Source organism: Ziziphus jujuba, chromosome 9 (genome assembly GCF_031755915.1).
Source record: "Ziziphus jujuba cultivar Dongzao chromosome 9, ASM3175591v1".
In the NCBI taxonomy this organism is placed as follows: Eukaryota; Viridiplantae; Streptophyta; class Magnoliopsida; order Rosales; family Rhamnaceae; genus Ziziphus; species Ziziphus jujuba.
In genome coordinates, this window is record NC_083387.1 from 15,665,164 (window position 1) to 15,689,924 (window position 24,761).

The 24,761-nt window shown below is 30.0% G+C and overlaps 2 protein-coding genes and 1 pseudogene across 3 annotated transcripts; all 3 read left to right on the plus strand.

The window, feature by feature from the left end:
* Positions 1-3,951: 3,951 nt before the first annotated feature.
* On the plus strand, positions 3,952-10,978 carry LOC107427089 (aspartate--tRNA ligase, chloroplastic/mitochondrial). Of its 2 annotated transcripts, XR_007243145.2 has the most exons (16): positions 3,952-4,524; positions 4,662-4,805; positions 4,901-5,010; positions 5,501-5,612; positions 5,729-5,800; positions 6,365-6,456; positions 6,803-6,923; positions 7,466-7,588; positions 7,793-7,988; positions 8,079-8,266; positions 8,367-8,438; positions 8,767-8,865; positions 8,980-9,060; positions 9,576-9,760; positions 9,932-9,989; positions 10,644-10,711. XR_007243145.2 is itself a non-coding variant. In XM_048481409.2 (15 exons), exons 1-15 carry the CDS (start codon positions 4,129-4,131, stop codon positions 10,811-10,813), a joined length of 2,034 nt encoding a protein of 677 aa, XP_048337366.2. In that variant the 5' UTR covers positions 3,955-4,128; the 3' UTR covers positions 10,814-10,978. The 2 variants fall into 2 exon arrangements, 1 of the variants encoding a protein (XP_048337366.2); XM_048481409.2 differs by lacking the exon at positions 9,576-9,760 and having other exon boundaries at positions 3,955-4,524; positions 10,644-10,978.
* A 7,005-nt stretch (positions 10,979-17,983) lies between these two features.
* Positions 17,984-18,846, plus strand: LOC112489639 (agamous-like MADS-box protein AGL62). The gene has a single exon (XM_060811553.1). The coding sequence runs from the start codon at positions 18,029-18,031 to the stop codon at positions 18,725-18,727; it is 699 nt and encodes a 232-aa protein (XP_060667536.1). The 5' UTR covers positions 17,984-18,028; the 3' UTR covers positions 18,728-18,846.
* Positions 18,847-21,424: 2,578 nt separating this feature from the next.
* LOC132805368 (agamous-like MADS-box protein AGL62) lies at positions 21,425-22,126 on the plus strand (annotated as a pseudogene).
* The last annotated feature ends 2,635 nt before the right edge of the window (positions 22,127-24,761 follow it).

Here is a 24,761-nt window from a genome sequence, read left to right on the forward strand (position 1 = left end):
TCACTTGAACTCATTATTTAGTAGAATCAACTATAAGTGAATGTACATTTACTACTTTTGAGATATCGTTCCCAACTATTATGATCAGCAATTTAAATGCACTCCAATTCAAATCACATAATAGAAACTAAATTATGCTTAATGCAGCCCAAGCATATAGAATACAAATATGAACATGAAATTATATAATACATATAAAAAACAGAAATATATGCAAAAGAAAAAATAAATACAAATATAAACTTTCGTACATACATAAATACATATATACAAAAATACACAATCCTCACCGAATCAAAAACATAATAAAGACAGAAAATAGAACCGATACCCATGCAAATCTTATGATCAACTATTTCAATTTTCAGATTTCCAATTTTCCATTAACAAAGTCATGCTTTGAAGTCACTAAAAGAAGAATCAAAACCAATTAAAATTGAAATTTTACTTACCCCTTTTGAAAATTGGATTTGAAACAACCATAACGTTAGATAAAAGTTGTGATTCTAAAGCCAATTGATACTGTCATTAACACCTCTGGGAGAGAGCCTTGACATTACTTTGGGACTTACATTTGATGTTGGTTGTAACTTCAACGGAAAGTATTCAAATATATTGATGATTTCAAATGTCGTTGGAACAATTAAGATTTTGTTTAACAATGAGAAGAAAAAAAAGATAAAAAAAAGAGAGGAGGAATAAGAAATCCAAGTGCATAAGGGAGAAGAAATTTGAGACTTTGAGTGCGCAAATTGGAAAAAAAGGAAAAACAAATATTTTTCTCTTTACAAAAATTGATGGAATTAATTAAATTGTTGAATCACTCTGTCTAATAGATCTTCCAGAAGTAGATAATCAAGATAGTAGTTTTTTCTTCTTTTTTTTTTTTTTTTTTTTTTTAGGTAACATCAACTTGAAGAAGTCTTTGCATAGAACCATTGGGGATTTTTTTTTTTTTTTCAATAGACTATCTATTTGTCTTTTGTGGCAAGATTTTTTAAATAATGAATAGAGTTATTGGAAATACTCTAAATGTTTACTTTTGGAAACTATGTTAGATATTTTGAAATTTTCTAAAAATCAAAATTCCTTAAAAAGCCAATTTTTTTTTCAAAAAATAAAAAATATATATAAAATATGTATTAATTAATTGATAACCATAAATAATCTTTTATACATTGCAATTAGAAAACAATTTAGTAATTGACTGTTTGCATAAAAAAAGTATGTTTATGCTAACAATCAATCGTAGCATTGTTCCCCAAATGTATACAAAACTATTTATAATTATCAATTAATTATTTGACAAAACTGACTTTTTAAGAAAAAAATTATTTATTAAAAAAATTTATAATGTCTAACAATGGTCATCTTAACAATATTTATTTATTTTTTATCAAATAAGCTTCACAGGATATTTAAACAAACTCATTAGATAGGTTTAGTGGATGTTTATTTTCTAATGTGATAAAAGAAAATTAATAATAAATCGAGCTATCAAAGATATATCTGCAATAAAAATTAAATTGTAAAAATATACATATCATGTAAACAATATGGATAATATTTTTAAAAACTAATAATGTTTAAAACGAATATCTAATTAATGTATCTTAAACATTATCAAAATAAATGTTTATTCTTAAAACTTATATTTGACATTTTAAAAATTTTCTTAAAAAAGTTCTTTAAAAAATTAATTCATCAAAAAAATTAATAAAATATATTAATGATTAATAGCCATAAAAAAATCTTTTATATACCTTACTATTTAATAAAAAAATTTATATTTGATTATATTTAAATAATATCAATTTATATATTTCAGAACAATATACAAAATATCCACTGTTATAACATCTAAATCAGTGAAGAAAAAGTCAACGATGTTAGCGAAATATCGGTGATAATATTGAATTTCCGCGAGCATCGACACTAACAAAGGGGAAGAAATTTCAATCTCTCTCTCTCTCTCTCTCTCTCTTCCTGGCTCTAGCTAGCATTTTTCAGCCATTGGAACTTCTATCAAGTGCTTGCCTTTGGCGACGATGAGGGGAAGACTTAATTGATGATGCACTACTTTTCTGTATTCTTTTTTGTAAAAATTCTGTATATCTTTTTTTTGCCAAAATATAAAAACAAAAAAATAAAAATTTGGGATTTCTAGGAGGCTGTAATCCCCAAAATTAATTTGTTTTGATAGGACATTAAAAAAAAAAAAACCGAAACAAATTTTTATAAAAAAATTGAAAATAAGAGAAAAAAATTTTCTTTGTGTTTTTATCAACATCCAAACAATAAAAAAACTTTAACAAGGAAAATCAATTTTATTTTCCTCATACTTTTTTTCCCTACATTTTCCATCCATTTTTTTTAATAGAGTTTTTGTTGTAAAAAAAGCAAGGAATATTTCTCTAATATAAATTTTTTTTGAACAAATATTTCTCTAATAGAATTGAAAAATATACACTTTTTGTTTTAATTAAAAAAGATGCATTTGTTGCATAATTCAATTAGTATAATTAAGATAAAATATTTATATAATTGACATTTATTATTTATATTTGAATCTATCAAAGAATTCTTTATATTTTGGTACTAACAAACACTTTATTTTCTTCATTTACAATAATTTTTAATATTCAGAAACTATTTTATTATTATTGTATTTTATATTATTTTTTACTATATTAATTATCTAATATATAAAAATTTATATTCTAAATTAAATATTTACAGTTCTATAATTTTATTAATATTTTCATAAATATCGATATTCTTATCAATACTTTTATAAAATTATACTCTATCATTTCTCTTTATTAGTATTTTCATAAATATCAATATTTTTATAAATATTTTTATAAAATTATACTCTATCATTTCCATCTATACGGATATTTTCATCACCCATCTTAATCACATCAGCCTAACTGTTCATTCAAATATATTAACATCTTTTATTCAATATATGATTAATTATACCCGACACTCTTGAGGTTTTCCTTAATTACAACCCGGTATCTTCAATATTTTCATAATTATATTGTACACCCTCTAAATTTTTCTTAATTACAACTGAATACTTTTATGTTTTATAATTACATCGTACATTCTTAAGGTTTTTTCTCTAATTACAATCAGATACCTTCATGTTTACATAATTACATTCGCCTTCCTTTTCACAAAATTTCATCCATTATACTCTCTATCTTATATTGCAGTTAAAATTTTATTAATTATCTCTTGTATATATTAATTAAACGTGGATTTATATTGATTTGAAAAATAAAGGCTTTTTAATTTGAAAATGTTGAAGCCCAACAGAATGTTTAAAACATAATTTTTATGTTTTCTAATTTTTTTTTTAAATTTGTTTTCAAAACTTGTTTTTGAAAATAAATGGCTAAACATGAATGACTAAACTTTTTAAATTTGTTTTCAAAAACAAGTTTTGAAAACAAATTTAAAAATTAGAAAATATAAAAATTATGTTTTAAATATTTCAGAGGGTACCGTTAAAAATTGATAGTTATTCTTATACTTACTGTCCATTTGGCTTCAACATTTCAAATTAAAAAAAATTTTATTTTTCTAATCAATCAAAATTTACGTTTAATTAATATAGACAATGGACAATTAATAAAATTTTAATTATCACATAAAAAATATATTTTTATAGATGAAATTTTATAAAAAAAAATAGATGTAATTATAAAAATATAAAATTATCCAATTATAATTAAAAAAATCTAAAAAATATATAATATAGTTATAAAAATATAAAAAAATTTAGTTATAATTAAAAAAATTTAAAAAATATATAATATAATTATAAAAACATTAAAGATACCAAACTGTGAGTAGGAAACCTCAAAGTTCTCGAATTTAAACGAAGTTGTCGAATATATTTTAAACGTTCAAATATATTAACATTGGAGAGTGAACATCGTAACGTTACTTGAGTAGATGTCTATTTTCATCATCCAAGTCGCTTTAAGAGGGAGATGCTTTTATGAGAGATGCTCTTAAAACCCACCTCCCAGCGCCAAAGCTGTTTCATCTTTTCCTATCCTCGGAACTCCTCTGTTGATTATTTTCTCACAGAAGCATCTTCCTCTGTTCGCCATGACCCTTTTCTTTAGAGCTTTTCCTCTCATACCCTTCCGCCCCAAGCCTCCATTCTCTCTGTCTTTCCACGTATTTCTCAAGCCCTTTTTCCCAAAACCACTTATTCCTTTAAACACAACTCTTTTCTCTGTCTCCGCTTCTGCTTCATCTCCTACCCCACCAACTCCTTCTTCTTCTTCTTCTTCTTCTTCTTCTTCTTCCACTGAAACGGTTTTTCCCACTTCCAAGCTCTCAGTTCCCACGCTCAATTGGGTCAGCCGAACCGGGTTCTGCGGTCAATTGTCTGCTGACGACGTTGGCAAACGGGTGCGTCTTTGCGGGTGGGTTGCTCTTCATCGGGTCCATGGTGGCCTTACTTTTCTCAATCTTAGAGACCACACCGGCACTGTGCAGGTTTATTGGAATTTTCCTGGAAAATCTTTCAAAAATGATTTTTTTTCCCCAGAAATGGCAAAGCCGGTTGTGTTTTTTCTCTTATTGATTTCTATGTATTATTTTATTTTATTTTATTTTTTGGGTTAAATTATAAGGTCACGACTCTTCCCGATGAGTTTCCCGATGCCCATTCTACTATTAATGACTTGAGGCTTGAGTATGTGATTGCCGTGGAAGGTGTTGTGAGGTCGCGGCCGAGCGAGTCAGTCAATAAGAAAATGAAAACCGGATTTATAGAGGTCTGAACTTTCCCATATATAATAATGTTTTTTATATTTTGTTCACTGTTTATTGCAATCTCAATTTGCTTTTGAATTTCTCTACTTTTTGGCAGATTGCAGCTGAGCAAGTTCAAGTGCTGAATGCTTTGAAATCAAAGTTGCCATTCTTGGTTACCACTGCAGATGATGCAAAAGATTCTGTTAAAGAGGAGATCCGTTTAAGGTATTTTGGCTTGGCATGACTCTCTTGATCATCTAATGTTAATGGTTTCTTTCTGAAAGATTACCAAGGATTAATATTAATGGTATCCAAGGTTGCTCAAATTATTTAAATGTCGGTGTAGATAATAGATATTGCTCAGTAGGAAATGATATTTGAAGGAGGACAATGCTTCAACTCTATATACCCCAATGCTTCAACTCTATATACCCTGTTGTTGGATATGGCTTTCCAAGTTCTTTTGTCACACCTTTTTTTTCAAACTTATTTTTATTTCTGTTTAATATTCATTTTAATACTTGATATCAATATATATATATATATATATGGTTTTCTTTATAATCTTTTGCAATTTGTAATGGGTTCATGTTTTCTTTTTGATAGACAGTTCTTAAAGCTGCATCAGGTTGCTCTTTTTTTTTTTTTTTTTTTTTTTTTTTGGGTGAATCTCTTTGAGCTTTATTAATTAAAATAATCAGATATATTTTGATAGATATCGATGTCTTGATTTGCGCCGCCAACAAATGAATTACAATATAATGCTTCGTCATAAAGTTGTAAAACTCATTCGAAGATACCTAGAGGATGTACATGACTTTGTGGAGGTACTATATATAAAGTGTCTGCTGTTCACTGATTATAATAAATCCTCTCTTAACCAAAATGATAATAAGTTCTTTAATATTTTGATTCTTTCTTTTTGCTCATGGTTATAAGTTAGATTGAGACTCCAATACTCTCTAGATCTACTCCTGAAGGTGCCCGGGATTATTTGGTGCCCTCAAGGATTCAGGTACTTTATGTTTATTCAGCTGCCATTTACTCAAAATCTTCTCTTTTGTCTGCTCTCCTTAACTCACAAATTTTGTGATCCAATTGCTTGAGATTTGCTCCTAAAGTGTATTCCTGTTCATCACATGTCTTTGTTGCACTCTAAAGTTCAATGATTCTTTTTTATTAACAAAAGTTCTGGTTGAACTTTGAATTTTTAATTTCCTCTAATATAATTTTTTGGAGAAAAATATAAAGATGCTGCTTATGTGCTTTCAGCTTCATTTTAATTTCAAATGATATAATGCTTTTCTAATCTTCAGGTTTTTTAGAGCTTTAAAACATAAGCAGTAAGCGGATTCACCTTTTTGTTAAACATAGCAACTGCTAGTTTGGAATGTTCCGTTCTTTTTTAGATGCATTAAGATTCCTGGAATATATCTCTTCAATATTGGGTCACTATCAGTGATAAGTGTATGAGCACAATTTGTTAGGAGTATAGCTCTTACTTTATAACACGTCCTGTAGGCTAGTTAGTTTAATCTGCTCATGCATATCTAATTCAATCTATACTTGTAATTTGAAGCCAGGAACATTTTATGCTTTGCCTCAAAGTCCACAATTGTTCAAGCAAATGTTAATGGTTTCTGGTTTTGATAAATACTACCAAATTGCTAGGTAAGCTTGCACTGACTTGCTTCATGAGCTTGTTTTGTTTCTAGTACTCATAGATTTGTCTCAGATGTGACCTGAGCTTTCTGCTTTCCTCCAATAAACTCATTGCCAAATGTAGTGTGATTATTTTTCTTTTCATTCTTATGTTTTTTCTTCCTCCAAGATTGAAATGAACTCATCTAGTTGGCACATTGAGTGTGCTTTCATAAATCAGGAAGGCAAGAAAATATTTTGAATTTGTGATTTTAATTTTTTGGTGGAGAGACTTTTCCTGTGGTCTTTAGCAAGGAGAAAAAAAATAATGCATTTATTTCATACCCTGAATTGTACAATATCTTATTTATTAAAGATGCTTCCGGGATGAAGATTTGAGAGCGGATAGACAACCTGAATTCACACAGCTTGATATGGAACTTGCTTTTACTCCTTTTGAGGACATGCTGATGCTCAATGAGGAATTGATTAGAAAGGTCAGTCCTTTTGGCTTATGGTAAAATGGAAGACCTCTTGGCCTCTTTTTTAGCTTTTGCTTTCAAGATTATAACGTTAAAATAATTTGTATGATTGCATTATACCATCTCAAGTCTAATTGTAATGTCACAGTATTGTCTAGAAATATAATATGTAACCCTTTGCTGCTTCCTTATAATTAATTTTAATCTTCTATTTTGAACAGTCTCTAAACCCACTCCTCAAAAACAGCAATTTTGTTGTATTCTTGTTTCATTTTTGAATAATAAATAAATTAATCTGGGTTTTTCTTAGTTTTATTGAACGACAGATCATGCTAATGAAGCAAGTTAGGACCTTTGATACCCAAAAAAGACTGGAGATATCTTAATTATAAGGCTTTTATTGTTATAACTTTGTTTTTTCTGGTTTGGGCAAATCAGTGTGTCATTAGTTATAGAGGGCTTAAATAATTTAAATTCTGCATGTGGTTATGAATAGGCCTAGCATCTCTCTAATACCTGCATATTTCTGATTGTGATTTAAAATTTATCTTTTGCAGGTTTTTCTGGAGATTAGCGGCGTGCATCTACCAAACCCTTTCCCTAGGCTTACATATGCTGAGGCAACGAGTCGGTATGGTTCGGACAGGCCAGATACTAGATTTGATCTTGAGTTACAAGACGTAATCATCTCTCTCTTGACTTCTAAATTTAGAATTATAGTTATTTTATATAGCATATCCAGTGATCAAGACCTAAGTTAATTATGTAGAGAACATATAGAATCTTTTGGATTTTTTTTTTTTTTTCTTAGGAGGAGGAGAAAAAAAAAAAAAAAAAGCTTCTAATGAATGGTTGTTGAAGGGCTGTATCTATTGGACCTGCAGGTGTCTGATATATTTGCAGATTCTCCCTTCAGGGTTTTTTCAGATACATTGAGAAATGGGGGAATTATCAAAGTGCTATGTGTGCCCTCAGGTGCTGAAAGCTATTCAAATACCGCTCTCAAGAAAGGTGATATTTACAATGAAGCACTCAAATCTGGAGCAAAAGGTTTACCTTTCCTGAAGGTCCTAAATGATGGTAAAAAAGTGGTTATGTTTTTCTGTTTATGAAGCTGAAGAGATATTGAGATTTGGTATTATTATTGATGGTTTCAAATTCTACTTGTAGGAGAACTTGAGGGAATTCCTGCATTAGTATCTAGTTTGGATCCAACAAAAAAAGAGATGTTGCTCAGGCATTGTTCTGCCGGACCAGGAGATCTTCTCTTGTTTGCAGTGGGCCATCATGCATCAGTTAATAAAACATTGGATCGACTTAGGTTATTTGTAGCACATGAGCTCGGTTTGGTGGACAACGTGAGTATCAACCTTCTTTCTATATAAATGAATTTAATCTCAACTTTTCTTATTTTCTAATTGTTATTTTAACATTTTGGCTATTGTTCTAATATTTTAGTCCAGGCATTCAATTCTATGGGTGACTGATTTCCCAATGTTTGAGTGGAATGAGTTGGAGCAAAGGCTTGAGGTCTGTCTCTTGTTGGATTTATTTTTTTGTAATTCAAGTGAAATAAGTTTTATTGTATTTTATTCATATTATTCTTTCTTTGATTTCTTGGTTTTTTCAGTTAGTTGACATGATAATTTTATTTGCAGAATTCTTATTAGAGAGTTTGAAGAAATAAGATCACTTTTTATTTTTATTGATGTATTAGTATTATTATTATTATTGTTATTTGTTGTTACCATGTGCGTGTGCGAATATTGATGGAAACTAATAGCAAGTCTCATTCTTTATAGCATTTTTGGTTTTTTATTTATCTTTATATGTTATTAATATGGTCAGTGTTTTGCAGGCCTTGCATCATCCCTTCACTGCCCCAAAGCCTGAAGACATGGATGATCTTTCATCTGCTCGTGCCTTGGCTTATGACATGGTTTACAATGGAGTAGAGGTATTGCTTTGTTTGTTAGTCCTTTGGCAACTGGGAGTCTGAAATATCAGCTAATACTAAATACTTTCTCCAAGTAATTCTTTTTATTTATATTTTTCTGTATGGTGCTTTTAGATCGGTGGGGGAAGTTTGAGAATTTATAAACGAGAGGTCCAACAAAAGGTTTTGGAGATCATTGGCATCTCCTCTGAAGAGGTGAGCAGAGCCCTATCTAATTTGAAATTTATAGTTTGGATTGTATCGCCACCGTTATTTGGTTTTACATGTTTCCCTTAATTCTGACATCTACTGCAACTATATTTCGTCTAGCTGGAGACTGCTTCCAAGAAAGGTTATATTTTTAATAAAGTTATTTCCACCTTATAGGCTTTAATGTACAAAGCATTGTATTTAGTGGGTCAAAAGATTTTAGATATTGTTGTGCAATGTTTCATTGATTATAGCCATTACCTTCCTATAAATTGTAATGGTGATCATTCAGAATTATGGAATAGGGTCAAGTTAGTTGCTGTCATCAACAAATGATAATATGCATGGTTAATCTAGTATAAAAATATTGTTCTGGTTTAACCTAAATTATTTCGCCTGTGCATTATTAAATATGTATTTAATTTCGAGTTATGAGTCCTAAACCTTATGTTGGTAACATAGTAATTATACCTTTTCAAGTACATGTAAATTTAAGCGTAGTACAAGCTAAAATGGCTTAGGTCTATCCTTCCACTCATAACTTTAAAGAGGGCTTTGGAGAGGTATACCAGCTGCCGTTGCCTTTCAACCTTATTGCAGCTTCGCCTGGTGACCAGTGTCAGAACTGCCTCTGCTGAATTTCTTAAGGGGAAAAAAAAAAAAAAAAAAAAACATCTGTGATATATTTGATTTTGACATTTGAATTGTAAGTTAATCTGCATGTTTAAAGTTTCTTGCATTAAATTGAAGGCTTTTAAGTCCTATATAACTTGTAATTTTACTCGCATTCTTTTGTTTAACTAAAAATTAATTTGAGTGTGGAAATCTAGATACTTTCTGTTCTTTTCCATTAATGTGGGTAATGCTTTGTCTGCAGGCTGAAGGGAAGTTTGGCTATCTTCTGGAGGCATTAGACATGGGTGCTCCTCCACATGGTATTGAAATCTATTCCTGGCCATTGGCTGAATATTATTATTATAGCTTACTAAGTCAAAAAATTAGATCTCATCACTCTCATTCATATATGATTGTTATTGGTGCACATATTGGACGATTACTGGCTTATATGTGTGAAAATTTAATGGTTGTCTTGCCTCTCACCATGTTTTATTAAACTTTTGTTCCAAAATTTAAAATATTCACTCTACTATTTATGAGGTCAAGGATATTTTCAGATGATAACATGGGAGCTTGCCTATGAATTTGTCATTCAAACTGTCTAATTGAAGATTCCTTCAGATTTATCTGAAGCAATAGAAAAACTATATATATAGTGACGAGTTAGAACCAGACCATAAAGTTTGTATTGAGATGTGCCTGGCTATTTCGATTTATGCGAACATGAGCAGACCCTTTTGGGAAAGGGTCCAAAGGTAGACTTTGCTAATATTTCTTTCTCATCTCCCATAAGAACCTTTTGTTCAACAGATTTGGCACTACAATAAATTCTTAGTCTGTGTATTTGTCTTGGGATCTCCGGTAGCGATGGCATGTGATGTCGATGTTCTAGTTGTTTATCTGAAAGCACAATCAAAATTATTCCTTTAGTCAAGAAGTAATTATGTAACATTTTTAATGTTTTCATGCAGGAGGAATTGCTTTTGGATTGGATAGATTAGTTATGTTGTTGGCTGGTGCTAATTCCATCAGGGATGTCATAGCTTTCCCAAAGACGACAACTGCACAATGTGCCCTCACTCGAGCACCATCGGAGGTTGATCCTCAGCAACTAAAAGATTTGTCTTTTAAAACTCATTGATTTGCTCTATCAACATTCTAAGATGCCATTTTTTTGTTTCTTGCATCGACTCTAACCTAGATTATTGAGCTTACCTAGTTTTTCCTTTCACATTTATTTAGCTGCCTTAATCTTGTTGCTCTCACATTTCCTAGTCATTGCTAATACGGTCAAAGTTTCACGTTCTTTCTTTTTGTTTACTCGTTCTTTTTTCATCCCAAGTGATTAAATCAATCTCCAAAGATCTTTACCTTTTGAATGTAAGAACTAACATTTGGTTGCAGGAAGAAAATCCTTTGTCATTTTGGGTCCAGTGGCCGAAAACACTTTTAAAAGAGGTAATTTGGTGCAATACCCTGTTTTTGGGCCAACAAATGGAACATTATTTTCCCTTAAATAATTAAAATTATCCAAATTTGTTTGAACTAGATATTTTACCATCGTCTTCAACAAGTGAATGCCCGCCCTTTTTTCCTTTCATTTTCCTTTTTCTACTAACCATTTTTCTCTCTCTACCACTAATGTGATTTACAAAGCTTTAACATTTATTTATGTAAATTGCTTTTGCAAAAAGTCAGCTTTCATCTCCTTGGGAAGATCTAAAAACCCATAAGATTTTCTTTTATTTTAGGGTAATTGGAACTAACACTTACAAATTATATCCATTGTTGCATATTGGTTTCTAAACCTTTTTTCTTTCTTTGTATTTTACCCCCCAAAACTATAGTTTTTATTGCGCGATAGTCCTTAATGCCATATTTTGTCAAATATCTAATCAGAAAAGGCACATGTAAAGTTTTCTTGGTCAATTTTTCCAAACATGTGGACAGGCGCTGAAGTGGAACCTCAATATAGTTTGAAGGGTAACAATGCCATAATCCATTTTTTTTTTTAATTAAAAATTAATTTTTTTTACAAATAATAAAAATTTTAAAAAGTCTTTTACACAATACAAAAATTTTAAAAATTTAACCCATACTAAAAGAAACCAATAATGCTATTATGTACCAACTTGTTTTACCAAATTTACATTTTGTTGGAGCATACATATATATTAATTTTTTAATAAAATTTTTGTTATTTCAAAATAGTTTTTTACTCTAGATTTTCTTAAACCTCTATAAATTTAGAGAAGTGATGAAAGAAAACCAAAAAAGCATTAAAAAATTAAAAACTCTACATGTGCCTTTTCCTGTCAAGGATTTGACAGAAAATTGGATGAGTCCTTTCAGTGCACTAATCACTATAATTTATGGGGTGAAATGCTAAAAAAATAGGAAAAAAAAAAAATTAGGGACCAATGTGCAAAAAATGGATATAGTTTGGGAGATCATGTCAAATATTGCTTTTTTTTCTTTTGTGTTTTTTAATGTCAAATTGGGTTGGTTTAATGATAAACCTCATCTATTGTTACGAGGTCATGGATTTAAAATGGGACTATATTTCATTGTAACTTGATTAAAAAAAAAAATTGCTTTTTTATTTTGTAGATGTTTAGATTAATATATGATTGTATATTTTAGCATGTCCAAATGAAACATACAGATTTTGACAAAATTTAGGAAGAATTGAAATTTAATCACTATAGTTTATGGGGTAAAATGCTGAAAAAAGAAAAAATAAAAAAAAAGGGATCAGTGTACGAAAATGGATATATAGTTTAGAAGATGGGGTGAAATATTGCTTTTTTTATTTTTTATTTTTTATTATATATATATATATATATATATATATATATTATACTAGGTTGGTTTAATAATAAATTTTGTCTTTTTTTTTTTTTTTTTGGTAATAATTCACCTAATTTACAAACTATCTAAAATCCTTCGGACGTTCATAGGCACAAGTAGAGGTGCTCTACCACTGAAGCTACCTGTTTTGTCAACTTCGACCGTTACGATGAGATCATATATTCAAAATAGGTCCATTTTCTTTAGAAATAGAAATTATTGTAACTTGATTAAAAAAAATTGCACTTTTATTTTGTAGACGTTTAGATTAATATATGGTTGTATATTGTAGCATATGTATATGAAACATACAGATTGTGATAAAATTTAAAAAGAAACGAAATTTGTCATTGCTTGGAAATATCCTGATGGTTTTCTCGATTGGTGGTTGGAGAATACAATCAATTTTAACAAAGTTAAAAAAAAATCCATGACAGGCTTGTTTGGGATCTTTCATCTTCGTTTTTATAATGGTTGCAGGATTTTTCAATAGTGGCTGTAGGATTTTTCAACTGTGTATTTGTATTTGTTCAATTTTTTATTTAACAAAATTTCAAAAATCCCGACGACCTCACTAGGGGATTTCAATTCCCCACGGAGAGCTGACTTTTTTTGCCATGCTATGCTGACAATGAAACTACGGTGTAAGGCTTTCATGTTGCGCAATGCAAACAGCATTTTGCAAGGGAGTGCGGGGTTCCAAAAGAAAGAAGAAAGGACTTGGTTCTTTTTTGGTAGTCATGAGTAGAAGAGAAGAGCATATATATATGTGTGTATAAATATATATATATATATATATATGTACTTTTTTAAAAAAATAAATTGGGGAGAGCATTTTAACACCACTGTGGTTGAACCTTGAGTATTTGGGCTCAAATAGGTTTTTAATATTATAACTAGCATTAGATCTTATTTGTTTAGTTTCTGGATCGTGTTAAAAATTTAAATTTAAAATTGTATTTACTAATTATCGGATGCTAATAAGATTTATTTTTACTAAAATAGAGTTATAATATCTCATTGCACTCATATTTTATCACAATTTTAATTTTCAGTCTTAATCCTTAGTGTTATCCAATGATCATAAAAAATAGATCTTTGTTTAATACAGATAGATCTTACTAAAGACTAGCTGTAATCTTGAGAGCAGTTTAGGAATGTTAATTTCACATGGCTAAAAGGAAAATCTATTTTGTGGGCTGAATGTTGGTTCAAATTTTCCTAAAGGACTACAACCAGGGAAAATTGTTTGGCACGTATGGTCCCAACCATATTTAGACGAGAAAAGGCTTTATTTCAACGTGGTGGAGCGAATAGCAGCAAATAGATAAATAAGAAAAAATAAGGTTGAAGAGCTGAAGTGCTTTATTTGTCCTTTAATTATTCTATGGTGGCACTTTTATCTCTATTATTATTATTATCTTTTTTTTTGTCCTTTCAATATTAGATGTACATTGGTTCTTAAATTATTTTTGGCCTAATTCATAGTAGTTTTGTAATGTGCAAAGCATTTGATGTAACATGCAGATTTTTTGTGGGAATATGTAATTTTTTTGCTTTGAAAACTTGCAGTAAGTGCACCAAATGCCTCAAAACTGTTAAAAATAGTTGAAAAACCAACAATACATCAAAAATTGAAGTTACTAAAGTGCCAAAGGAAAATTCTGTTGAAAAGGTAATAATCTTGCCACCTTATGAATGTTAAAGTCCACCAAAGTTTGCATTATTTTTTTTTTCACAAGAAATGTTTTGTTGAATATCTTAAAACAATATTTATATCTATGTTTTATGCTCTTTTTAATGAATTTGGATTACCTAAGTATTGTTGTATCTATCTTAGAAATTATCATTTTTTGTTGGGTATTGCTATTTACTTATAAAATGGCTATGTGCTGGAAATTGTGTTTCAAGCAACATAGATCCATTGTGGGGGCTCACCTGTTTTGTGTTGTTTGAACCAGATTATGAATTTTTGATATATTGTAATAGATTTGTAAAGGAAAATATAGCAAAAAGAATGACTCAAAAAGCATTTGAAAAGCCTAAGATATATAGGTTGCAAGTTGGCATAATTGCTAAGATTTTCCAGCTGTTATAGCCCAAGGGTTTGAGATGAATTGGAGACTCTCTTCAATTTCTTTGGACCTGATCTTCTTCAAATTTCATCCTCAATATTTTAACATGCCACATGTTAAAATTCAAACATTAGAAGGAAACAGTCTTTGGAATTCAAAATCTCACCAACATTTTTCATCTTTGTATACTTACATGTGCAGTTGGTATTTGAACGTTTTGTTATCATATTATTGGGTGGGAAATTTGTATTTTTTGAATTTTGAATACTTTATTTAGTCTCACACAAACTTCACATGTGTGAACCAAGTTTTGTACTAATATAATGCAACAATAAAATGAAAATACATGAGTAAGCTGTCTGGTGTGTTATTTTTGAAACTTGCATCTTCTCTTCTTTTCATCTTCTTCTTCTTCTTTCTTCCAAACAAAAACTCTAACAAACCTCAATATCACCATACCAAAAACAAATATAAAAATCATCTAAATACTAAACCAAAAAATTGGATTAAAGGTTATACACAAAACTAACACCTTGTATACAACACTTTTGGCCAAGTGAATCCAAAACCACACTAAACTCCAACAAATTCAAGGATCAATTTGCAGAAGCTTAATAATTGAAGGGTATAAGTGCTAAATACCTTAAAATAAAAACAAAATGATAGTGCCTTCTCAAAAACACCTAGAAATTTTATTGTATGGATTTTAAAATACAATGCATGAGTAATGGCTTTGCTAGAGGAAATAGTGGTGGTAATGACGGATTCAAAGATTATTATCAAGAGAGCACAGTAGTTGTAACATCCCACATCGGTTGGAGAGGGGCACGAAGCGGTCTTTATAAGGCTGTGGATACCTCTCCCTTCAGGACGCGTTTTGTGAGCAAAACCTTGAGGCCAGGGGGGAGAGAGGGTGTGAACCCTGGGCCAAAGAGGACAATATCCTGATGCGGGTGGTCTGGGCTGTTACAGTGGTATCAGAGCCAGTACCCGGATCGGTGTGCCAGCGAGGACGCTGGGCCCCAAGGGGGGAGGATTGTAACATCCCACATCGGTTGGAGAGGGGCACGAAGCGGTCTTTATAAGGCTGTGGATACCTCTCCCTTCAGGACGCGTTTTGTGAGCAAAACCTTGAGGCCGGGGGGAGAGAGGGTGTGAACCCTGGGCCAAAGAGGACAATATCCTGATGCGGGTGGTTTAGGCTGTTACATTAGTTGTGTTAAGTAAATCTTTATTATTTTCCACTAATTCGACATTTTTAGAACAATAGGATTTTGATATTTTGACAATAATTTGACATTCACAATAAATACATTAAAAATTTACATAAAAAAAAAAATCATAGTCTAAAGCAAAGAGAGAGAAAAAGAAAATTATTTTAGATTTTGTTGCAAATTAGTTAATAAAAAATAAATGGAGAACAAGAAAAACAACAATAAAATTAGTCATTAAAATGAAGAATTAGCATTTCTATAGTTAAAACAACATAAAATAATAATTAAATTAAAATTATTTATAAATAACTATCATTTTTTGTTTAAATTATATAATTATTTTGTTATTAACTAATCATATTTACTGTAATTGTAAATAATCATTATTTTTAAAACTTGTAGTTAATAAGTATCGTATTGTATTTAAAAAAAAAGTATTTTACTGAAGATAAATATTATAATTATATTTAATAAGTATGATTGTCATAAGTAAAATAAGAAAAAATATAACAAAATGAGTGAGAAAAAATGCATTAAAATAAGAAAAAGGAAAAAATATAATAATAAAGAAGAAAAAACTCTAAAACTGAATTTGGGGTGTGTGCACTAAGCTCTTTTAAAAAGAATAAAAATGATATTATATTTAATATACTGGTTTGTTATCAAAACCGAGATGAGGATTTATTTTACTGAGATTTTGACTTCAGTAGAAGTTCCACATGAGAAAACATGTGGTGGTGAAATTCCAATGGTTCTCATGTGAAAGCTGCATCGGTAAAGTTTACTTATTATCTCCAATTGAATTTCTTATTTCCATAATTTATTGCCTAAATAAAACTGATTACCAACATTTCAGGCATTGAGCAACACCATTAAAACTGATTCCGCCAAACCAAACAGTATAACAAACTTGGTCACCAATTAATCACTATTCTGAAAATTCATAATCATTTAGGTAAAAGGAGACAAGTTCTATGATCCATCATGGCTCTGAGACATTCACACCGTCCACTTGGATAGCTTCCACTGATGGAATGTTTGACTGAGTGGGCTCTTATTAATTCATGAATTCTGAGAAATTTGCAAGCTGCGTTGTTAAAGCATTTATTTATTTATTTTCCTTTTCATATGAGGAAGGCTTAATAATCAAATGCTGTCACCTAGAGGGGAAGCATGAGTTCCCTCCTATTTTAATTAGAGTAACACTAAGGCACTGATCATTTTATGTTTATTAATGCTTGACAGATTAATAGAACCTAATTACATGGAAAATAACCTACCAAAATAATGTGACATCATTTTGTATTCAAAATTTAATTAATAAAATTTGATAATGTAGCATTATATGGTACATAAACAAGGGATGAGGATGTTCTATCCTATTTTTATCGTCCTCATTTGTGTTTGATCATGATTTGTGTTTATATATTTTTATATTTGAGATCTTTTTATATATATATATATATATATATATATATATTCCATTTGGTATCCTTTTTAAAATGAGAAGGCATTGTAGATAATGGCCAAATAAAAACTGAGGCAACAAAATGGAATAGAAAAAATTAGAATAAAACTTTTTAAGATTTAGTTTTCTTTTTAATTAAATACATATAAAGATCTTTTATCTATATTTGTGTATGACGAAAATCTTATTTCATTTTAAAAAAGTAGTTATTTTTTTTAGTTAATTTATTTTATTTCTTTATTAATAATTTTAAATAAGTTGGCATCATATAAGATTTAGATTCAATTAAACATATCATTTTCTTGTATTATCAATTAGTTATTGCTGGATAGTAATTGAGATAGACTAATCTGATTAGATATTTCTAAACATCAATCCCTCTTTTTCCTTATTTTTCCCTTTTTCCTTATTCCAAAAACCGAAAAATGGAAATAAATAAAGCAAGCATTAATGGCCCAATTAAAGTCCACTTAATCAGAATCATTCAAAATAAAAAAAAATGTTGCAAACGTTGCACTTCATACCAAATATACTAATAACTAAAAGATTTTAAAACTTCCCAATCTAGCATATGATTAATTACGGGGCAAAGAAGTAAACAACTGACAGCAAAATGATAGGTATCCTATACAAATCTTTTTCTCAAAAATCACCCCTATATATATGTTTCACTTTTTTCCAACTCCTCCTGATCTACGCCCCATCTCTCTTCCAAAATATCTTCAGGAAAACCCTCTTTTTCTAACAATATGGAGAAGAAGAACAGCAGAGGGCGTCAAAAGGTCGCAATGGTGAAGATGAGCAACGACAGCAACCTCCAAGTCACGTTCTCGAAGCGCCGTTCGGGACTCTTCAAAAAGGCCAGCGAACTCTGCACTCTCTGCGGCGCCGAGATAGCCATTGTCGTTTTCTCACCTGGAAGGAAAGTTTTCTCCTTCGGCCATCCTTGCGTGGAGGCCGTCATCGACAGGTTTCTCAATGGAAACCGGCCGGCGCATCAGAACTCCGGCACGATGCAGCTCATCGAAGCACACCGGAACGCCAGCGTCCGGGAACTGAACCTCCAGCTGACTCAGATCACCAACCAACTGGAGGAAGAGAAGAAGCGGGGCCATGAACTGAATCGGATGAGGAAAGTGAGCCAGGCGCAGTGCTGGTGGGAGTGTCCCATCGAGGAGATGGAGCTGGAGCAGCTTGAGCAGTTGAAGGCATCCATGGAAGAGCTGAAGAAGAATGTGAGCAAGCAGGCTGACAGGGCTCTCATTCAGAATTCCAACCCTGTTGCTGCTCCCTTTTACGCGGGGAGTTCTTCTTCGGGTCAAGGGGCGGCGATGATTACTTATCCTTTCGATGTTAAAAATGGCGGATTTGGTGGGAATATAATGCCCAATTTGATGCCTCATCATCACCATGCATACAATCTTGGTTATGGCCGTGGTTTCTTCTGAAAAAGAAAAATGGTTCTTTTTTTATTTTTATTTTTTAAGCATGTCTTTTATATATTTTATTTTAGTCCACACAATGTCAATAAATATATATATATATATATATATATATATATATAATTATGGCAGGAAATTGTTATAATTTATTTGATTTAGAGGTGTATCCTTTTTTTTTTTTTGCTTGGAGATTTAGTGGTTTATCCTTGTAATAAAAAAATAAAAAAGGTATATTTTCCTTGTATAATATATATGTATGGTTTGCTTTTAATTATATGGTGATGACCGACACTGGAGTCCAATAGCATATAAATATACGTATATATACATATATATATATATATATATGTATATATCAATTATTCCCAAAAGATATTTACTTATTTATTATATATTGTATTCAATAAGGATTATATACGACTTCATAAAAAAAAGTAATAATAAAAAAAAACAATGGTCATATATATATATATATATATATCATATGTTTCCTATATAAACTATTATTCTATTTTTAAGATCATTTCTTGAGTTTTTTTTTTTTGTGTAAAAAAAAAGAAAAAACCAAAATTGTATGGAAATTATATAACATGTAACAAATATGCTTCCGAATTAAAGGTACACTATATTTGTTTCAATGAAAACAACAATCAATTAATTAATCATGATTATATTTATCAAAAAATTAATTAATCATGAATATATATTAATATAGGTTCAGTAATTATAAGGGTAACGATTAGAGAAAAAAGGTTTTCTCTTTTTCTTTATGGATCATTAAGTAATGAGAAAACAATTATTTTATTATTGGACTGTTTCAAAAAAATAATAATAAATAAAATTGAAAACAAATTAGATATCATTATTATTATTGAAATGACAAGTAAGAATAGATTTGACAGAACCCTATAGAGTAATCCGCAGTATAGGATTTGTATGCCAGAATAAATTAATCAAGGCCTTATAAATGATTAAAAAGGCTATCAAGTTTAGCAATTTAGCATAATTATTAAACGTCGAAGACAATTACTGTCATTTGCTCATCTTCGTTATACTTTATAAAATGCCAATTATAATTAACATGGCATATATATATATATATATATACACTCTAACTCAAATCAAGCATTTAATATTAAAAGATTAATATGAAATTTTTTTTGTTAATTTTTAGATTATATTAAAGATTAAAATTTAAAATAGAAATTTAATATGTTAGCAAATTTATATTTGATTATTTTTAAAATTTAAAATTTTAATTTTTTATGTAATCCAAAATCTAATAAAAAATAATAAATATAAAGTTGATATAAAAACCATCAAGTAATGTGATGTGAGGCTAACTCATATAAATATAAGTAATTACAATGCAAGATGAGCAATGACAAATATAAATGTTTTTTTCTTTAATGAATAAATCATAAATATAAGTGTTCATCCAAAACAATGAAAATATGTTTTAATCATCACAAAAAAAAATACAAACAAGATTAAGTTACAACCATTTATAATTAACAATTCGATTTGGTTAAACGAATTTCTTGTGACTCATCGATGGAATACGTATATACCTTACAGAGACGTGGTATAATAATATTGAAATCTATCTGTAATCATCCAAGTAGCTGTACTGCTTAAGATCAATAAAATATATATTACAGCTAACATACAGGACAGCAATATTTGGAAACAATAAGGGGAAACAAATTAATTGAAAAGTGTCATTCTGGAATGTATAAATTAATTAACTTACTTGGTGAACCTAATTAAACATAGAAAGTAATAACTAAGCAGCATATTAATTCTCAAAACAATAAATACAAAAATTATAGTATAAATGTTAATGATTAAAGATTTTGCCTAACAATCAAACATCATAACTTTTTGAAACCGGCATAGCATTACTCTTAGAAGTCCTTTAATAATTCAATCGAACATTTAATCTCTTCATATTTAGAAACATTAGCAAAGAAGTAAAATAAATTAAGCGAAAAAATATGTGTTATTTTAAGTTTAGTTAGGATTGTACCACCGATCAGACTTAAGCAAATATAGAAAAATAAACACAAAAGAAATTCATCCAATTTTGACTGCCTTTCTCGTATGATATAACTAGCTTACATACTCTTATTTTCCTTCCTGTATATATTTGAAAACAATATATGCTGTCTAGGTTTTTCTTCTCTCTTTTTCTTTTTCTTTTTCTTTTTCCCCCTCCCTTTTGGTTAGTTAGGTATATATTTATATTCCTAATTTTCTATGGAAAAAGAGTATATGATTTTTCATTTTTTTCTTTTTTAGAAAAAAGATGAATGCCATCGATTTCCTTTTTATATGAGAAACAACCATCAATGTTGATCGACATCTATGGAGAATTTCTCGAAGTCAAAAACTTCACATAATAATGCTTCTTTAGTATATATAATTAGTCTCATATTAATCATACATTAAATTAAGATTTTGGTAACTCCCAATGAATCTTTGTTTAAGTACATAAAATAATACGAATTATAATATTCCATTGGACAATAACCTGACCAATACATAATATTGAGTTCTGTCTGAATGAAAGGAGTAAAACAAAAAAAAAAAAAAAATCAATAAATACCATATTCATTTTTCCTAAACTCCAAAGAAACAAGCTTCAGGTAAATCTCTAACTACCAAGTTTTGTCACTATTTTCCATATCCTTCACCAAAAAAATGGCAAAGAAGCCGAGCCAGGGTCGGAAAAAGATAGCCATAGCCAAAATACCAAAGAAAAACAATCTACAGGTCACCTTCTCAAAGCGCCGGGTCTCTTCAAGAAGGCAAGTGAGCTTTGCACTCTCTGCGGCGTAGAAATCGCCATGATAGTCTTCTCGCCAGCAAAGAAATCCTTCTCTTTCGGCCATCCAAATGTCCAATCCGTCCTCGACCGCTTTCTCAATCGAAATTCTAATTGCCTGAACCCTAGCTCTAACCATCTTGTCATCGAGTCTTGCCGAAATGCGAATGCTCACGAACTAAATGTGGAGCTAAGCCAGCTAATGAATCAGTTGGAAAGCAAAAGTAAGCGAGGAGATGCGCTAGAGAAAATGAGGAAAATGGGACGGAAGCAGTCCTAGTGGGAAAACCCCATTGAAGAGCTTGGTTTGTAGGAGATGGAGCAGTTGAAAGCATCAATGGAGGAGCTGAAGAAAAATGTGACCAGACAAGCTTACCAGCTGACGAATGAGATTAATTCTGTCACTAATAGTGGCTGTTCTGAGTATTTTGTGATGAATAATGGGGTCAGACAGTGTGTTTGAGAGAAAATCTACTAAGATTATTAGTTCTTCGTCCACAAATATTCCAAATGTTTTTAGCTTTGGATATGGACATGGGAATTTCTGAATTTCCACCTTTGTTTTTTTTTCTTTGATAAATCGCCTTTTTCGTTTCTTTCGATTTTTGATGATAATTGGCAATGAGTAGCATCTTGTTACTCGATTAATTGTCTAATAAAAATTTGTAACTTTTTTATTTTATTTTTTTGATATTAAGGACGGTGATTCAATTTTGGGTCATTATTTAAGGACGGGGATTCAATTTTGGGTCATTCTTTGGAGAAATGGCTTTCATGCATTTTTAATGTTTTTAATATTTTCATGCAAGAGGAATTGCTTTTGGATTGGATAGATTAGTTATGTTGTTGGCTGGTGCTAATTCCATCAGGGATGTCATAGCTTTCCCAAAGACGACAACTGCATAATGTGCCCTCGCTCGAGCACCATCGGAGGTTGATCCTCAGCAACTAAAAGATTTGTCTTTTAAAACTCATTGATCTGCTCTATCAACATTCTAAGATGCCATTTTTTTGTTTCTTGCATCGACTACTCTAACCTAGATTATTGAGCTTACCTAGTTTTTCCTTTCACATTTATTTCACTGCTTTAATCTTGTTGCTCGCATTTCCTAGTCATTGCTAATATATGGTCAACGTTTCACGTTCTTTCTTTTTGTGTAATCGTTCTTTTTTCATCCCAAAGTGATTAAATCAATCTCCTAAGATCATTGCCTTTTGAATGTAAGAACTAACATTTGGTAGCAGGAAGATAATCCTTTGTCATTTTGGGTCCAGTGGCCGAAAACACTTTTAAAAGGGGTAATTTGGTGCAATGCCCTGTTTTTGGGTGACCAAATGGAACATTATTTTTCCTTAAATAATTAAAATTATCCAAATTTGTTTGAACTAGATATTTTACCATCGTCTTCAACAAGTGAATGCCCGCCTTCTTTTCCTTTCATTTTCATTTTTCTACTAACCATTTTTCTCTCTCTACCACTAATGTGATTTACAAAGCTTCAACATTTATTTATGTAGATTGCTTTTGCAAAAAGTCAGCTTTCATATCCTTGGGAGGATCTAAAAACCCATAAGATTTTCTTTTATTTTAGGGTAATTGGAACTAACACTTATAAATTATATCCATTGCTGCATATTGGTTTCTAAACCTTTTTTCTTTCTTTGTATTTTACCCCCAAAGCTATAGTTTTTATTGCGCGATAGGACTTAATGTCACATTTTTGTCAAATCTATAACCAGAAAAGGCACATGTAAAGTTTTCTTGGTCAATTTTTCCAAACATGTGGACAGGCACTCAAGTGGAACCTCAATATAGTTTGAAGGGTAACAATGTCATAATCCATTTTTTTTTCTAAATTAAAAATTAATTTTTTTTACAAATAATAAAAATTTTAAAAAGTCTTTTACACAATACAAAAATCTTAAAAAATTTAACCCATACTAAAAGAAACCAATAATGCTATTATTACCAACTTGTTTTACCAAATTTATTTGAATGCATTTTTTTGGAGCATACATATATATTATTTTTTTAATGAAATTTTTGTTATTTCAAAATAGTTTTTTTATTCTAGATTTTCTTAAACCTCTATAAATTTAGAGAAGTGATGAAAGAAAACCAAAAAAAAAAAAAAAAAAAAAAAAAAAAAACATAAAAAAAAAAAATTTAAAAACTCTACATGTTCCTTTTCCTGTCAAGTATTTGACAGAAAATTGGATGAGTCCTTTCAGTGCACTAATCACTATAATTTATGGGGTGAAATGCTAAAAAAATAGGAAAAAAAAAATTAGGGACCAATGTGCAAAAAATGGATATAGTTTAGGAGATCATATCAAATATTGCTTTTTTTTTTTTCTTTTGTTTTTTTAATGTCAAATTAGGTTGGTTCAATGATAAACCTCATCTATTCTTACGAGTTCATGGATTTAAAATTGGACTATATTTCATTGTAACTTGATTAAAAAAAAAATTGCTTTTTTATTTTGTAGATGTTTAGATTAATATATGATTGTATATTTTAGCATGTCCAAATGAAACTTCAGATTTTGACAAAATTTAAGAAGAAAAGAAATTTAATCACTATAGTTTATGGGGTAAAATGCTGAAAAATGAAAGAAGAAAAATAAAAAAAAGGGATCAATGTGCGAAAATGGATATATAGTTTAGAAGATGGGGTCAAATATTGCTTTTATATATATATATATATATATGTTATACTAGGTTGGTTTAATAATAGATTTGGCCTATTACTATGAGATCATATATTCAAAATAGGTCCATTTTCTTTAGAAATATGAATTGTTGTAATTGAATTAAAAAAAAATCGCTCTTTTATTTTGTAGATGTTTAGATTAATATATGATTGTATATTGTAGCATATGTATATGAAACATACGGATTGTGATCAAATTTAAAAAGAAACAAAATTTGTCATTGCTTGGAAATATCCCAATGGTTTTCTCGATTGGTGGTTGGAGAATACAATCAATTTTAACAAAGTTAAAAAAATCCATGACAAGCTTGTTTGGGATCTTTCAACTTCGTTTTTATAGTGGTTGCAGGATTTTTCAATAGTGGTTGTAGGATTCTTCAACTGTGTATTTGTATTTGTTCAATTTTTTATTTAACGAAATTTCAAAAATCCCAACGACCTCACTGGGGATTTCAATCCCCCATGGAGAGTTGGCTTTTTCTGCCATGCCATGTTGACA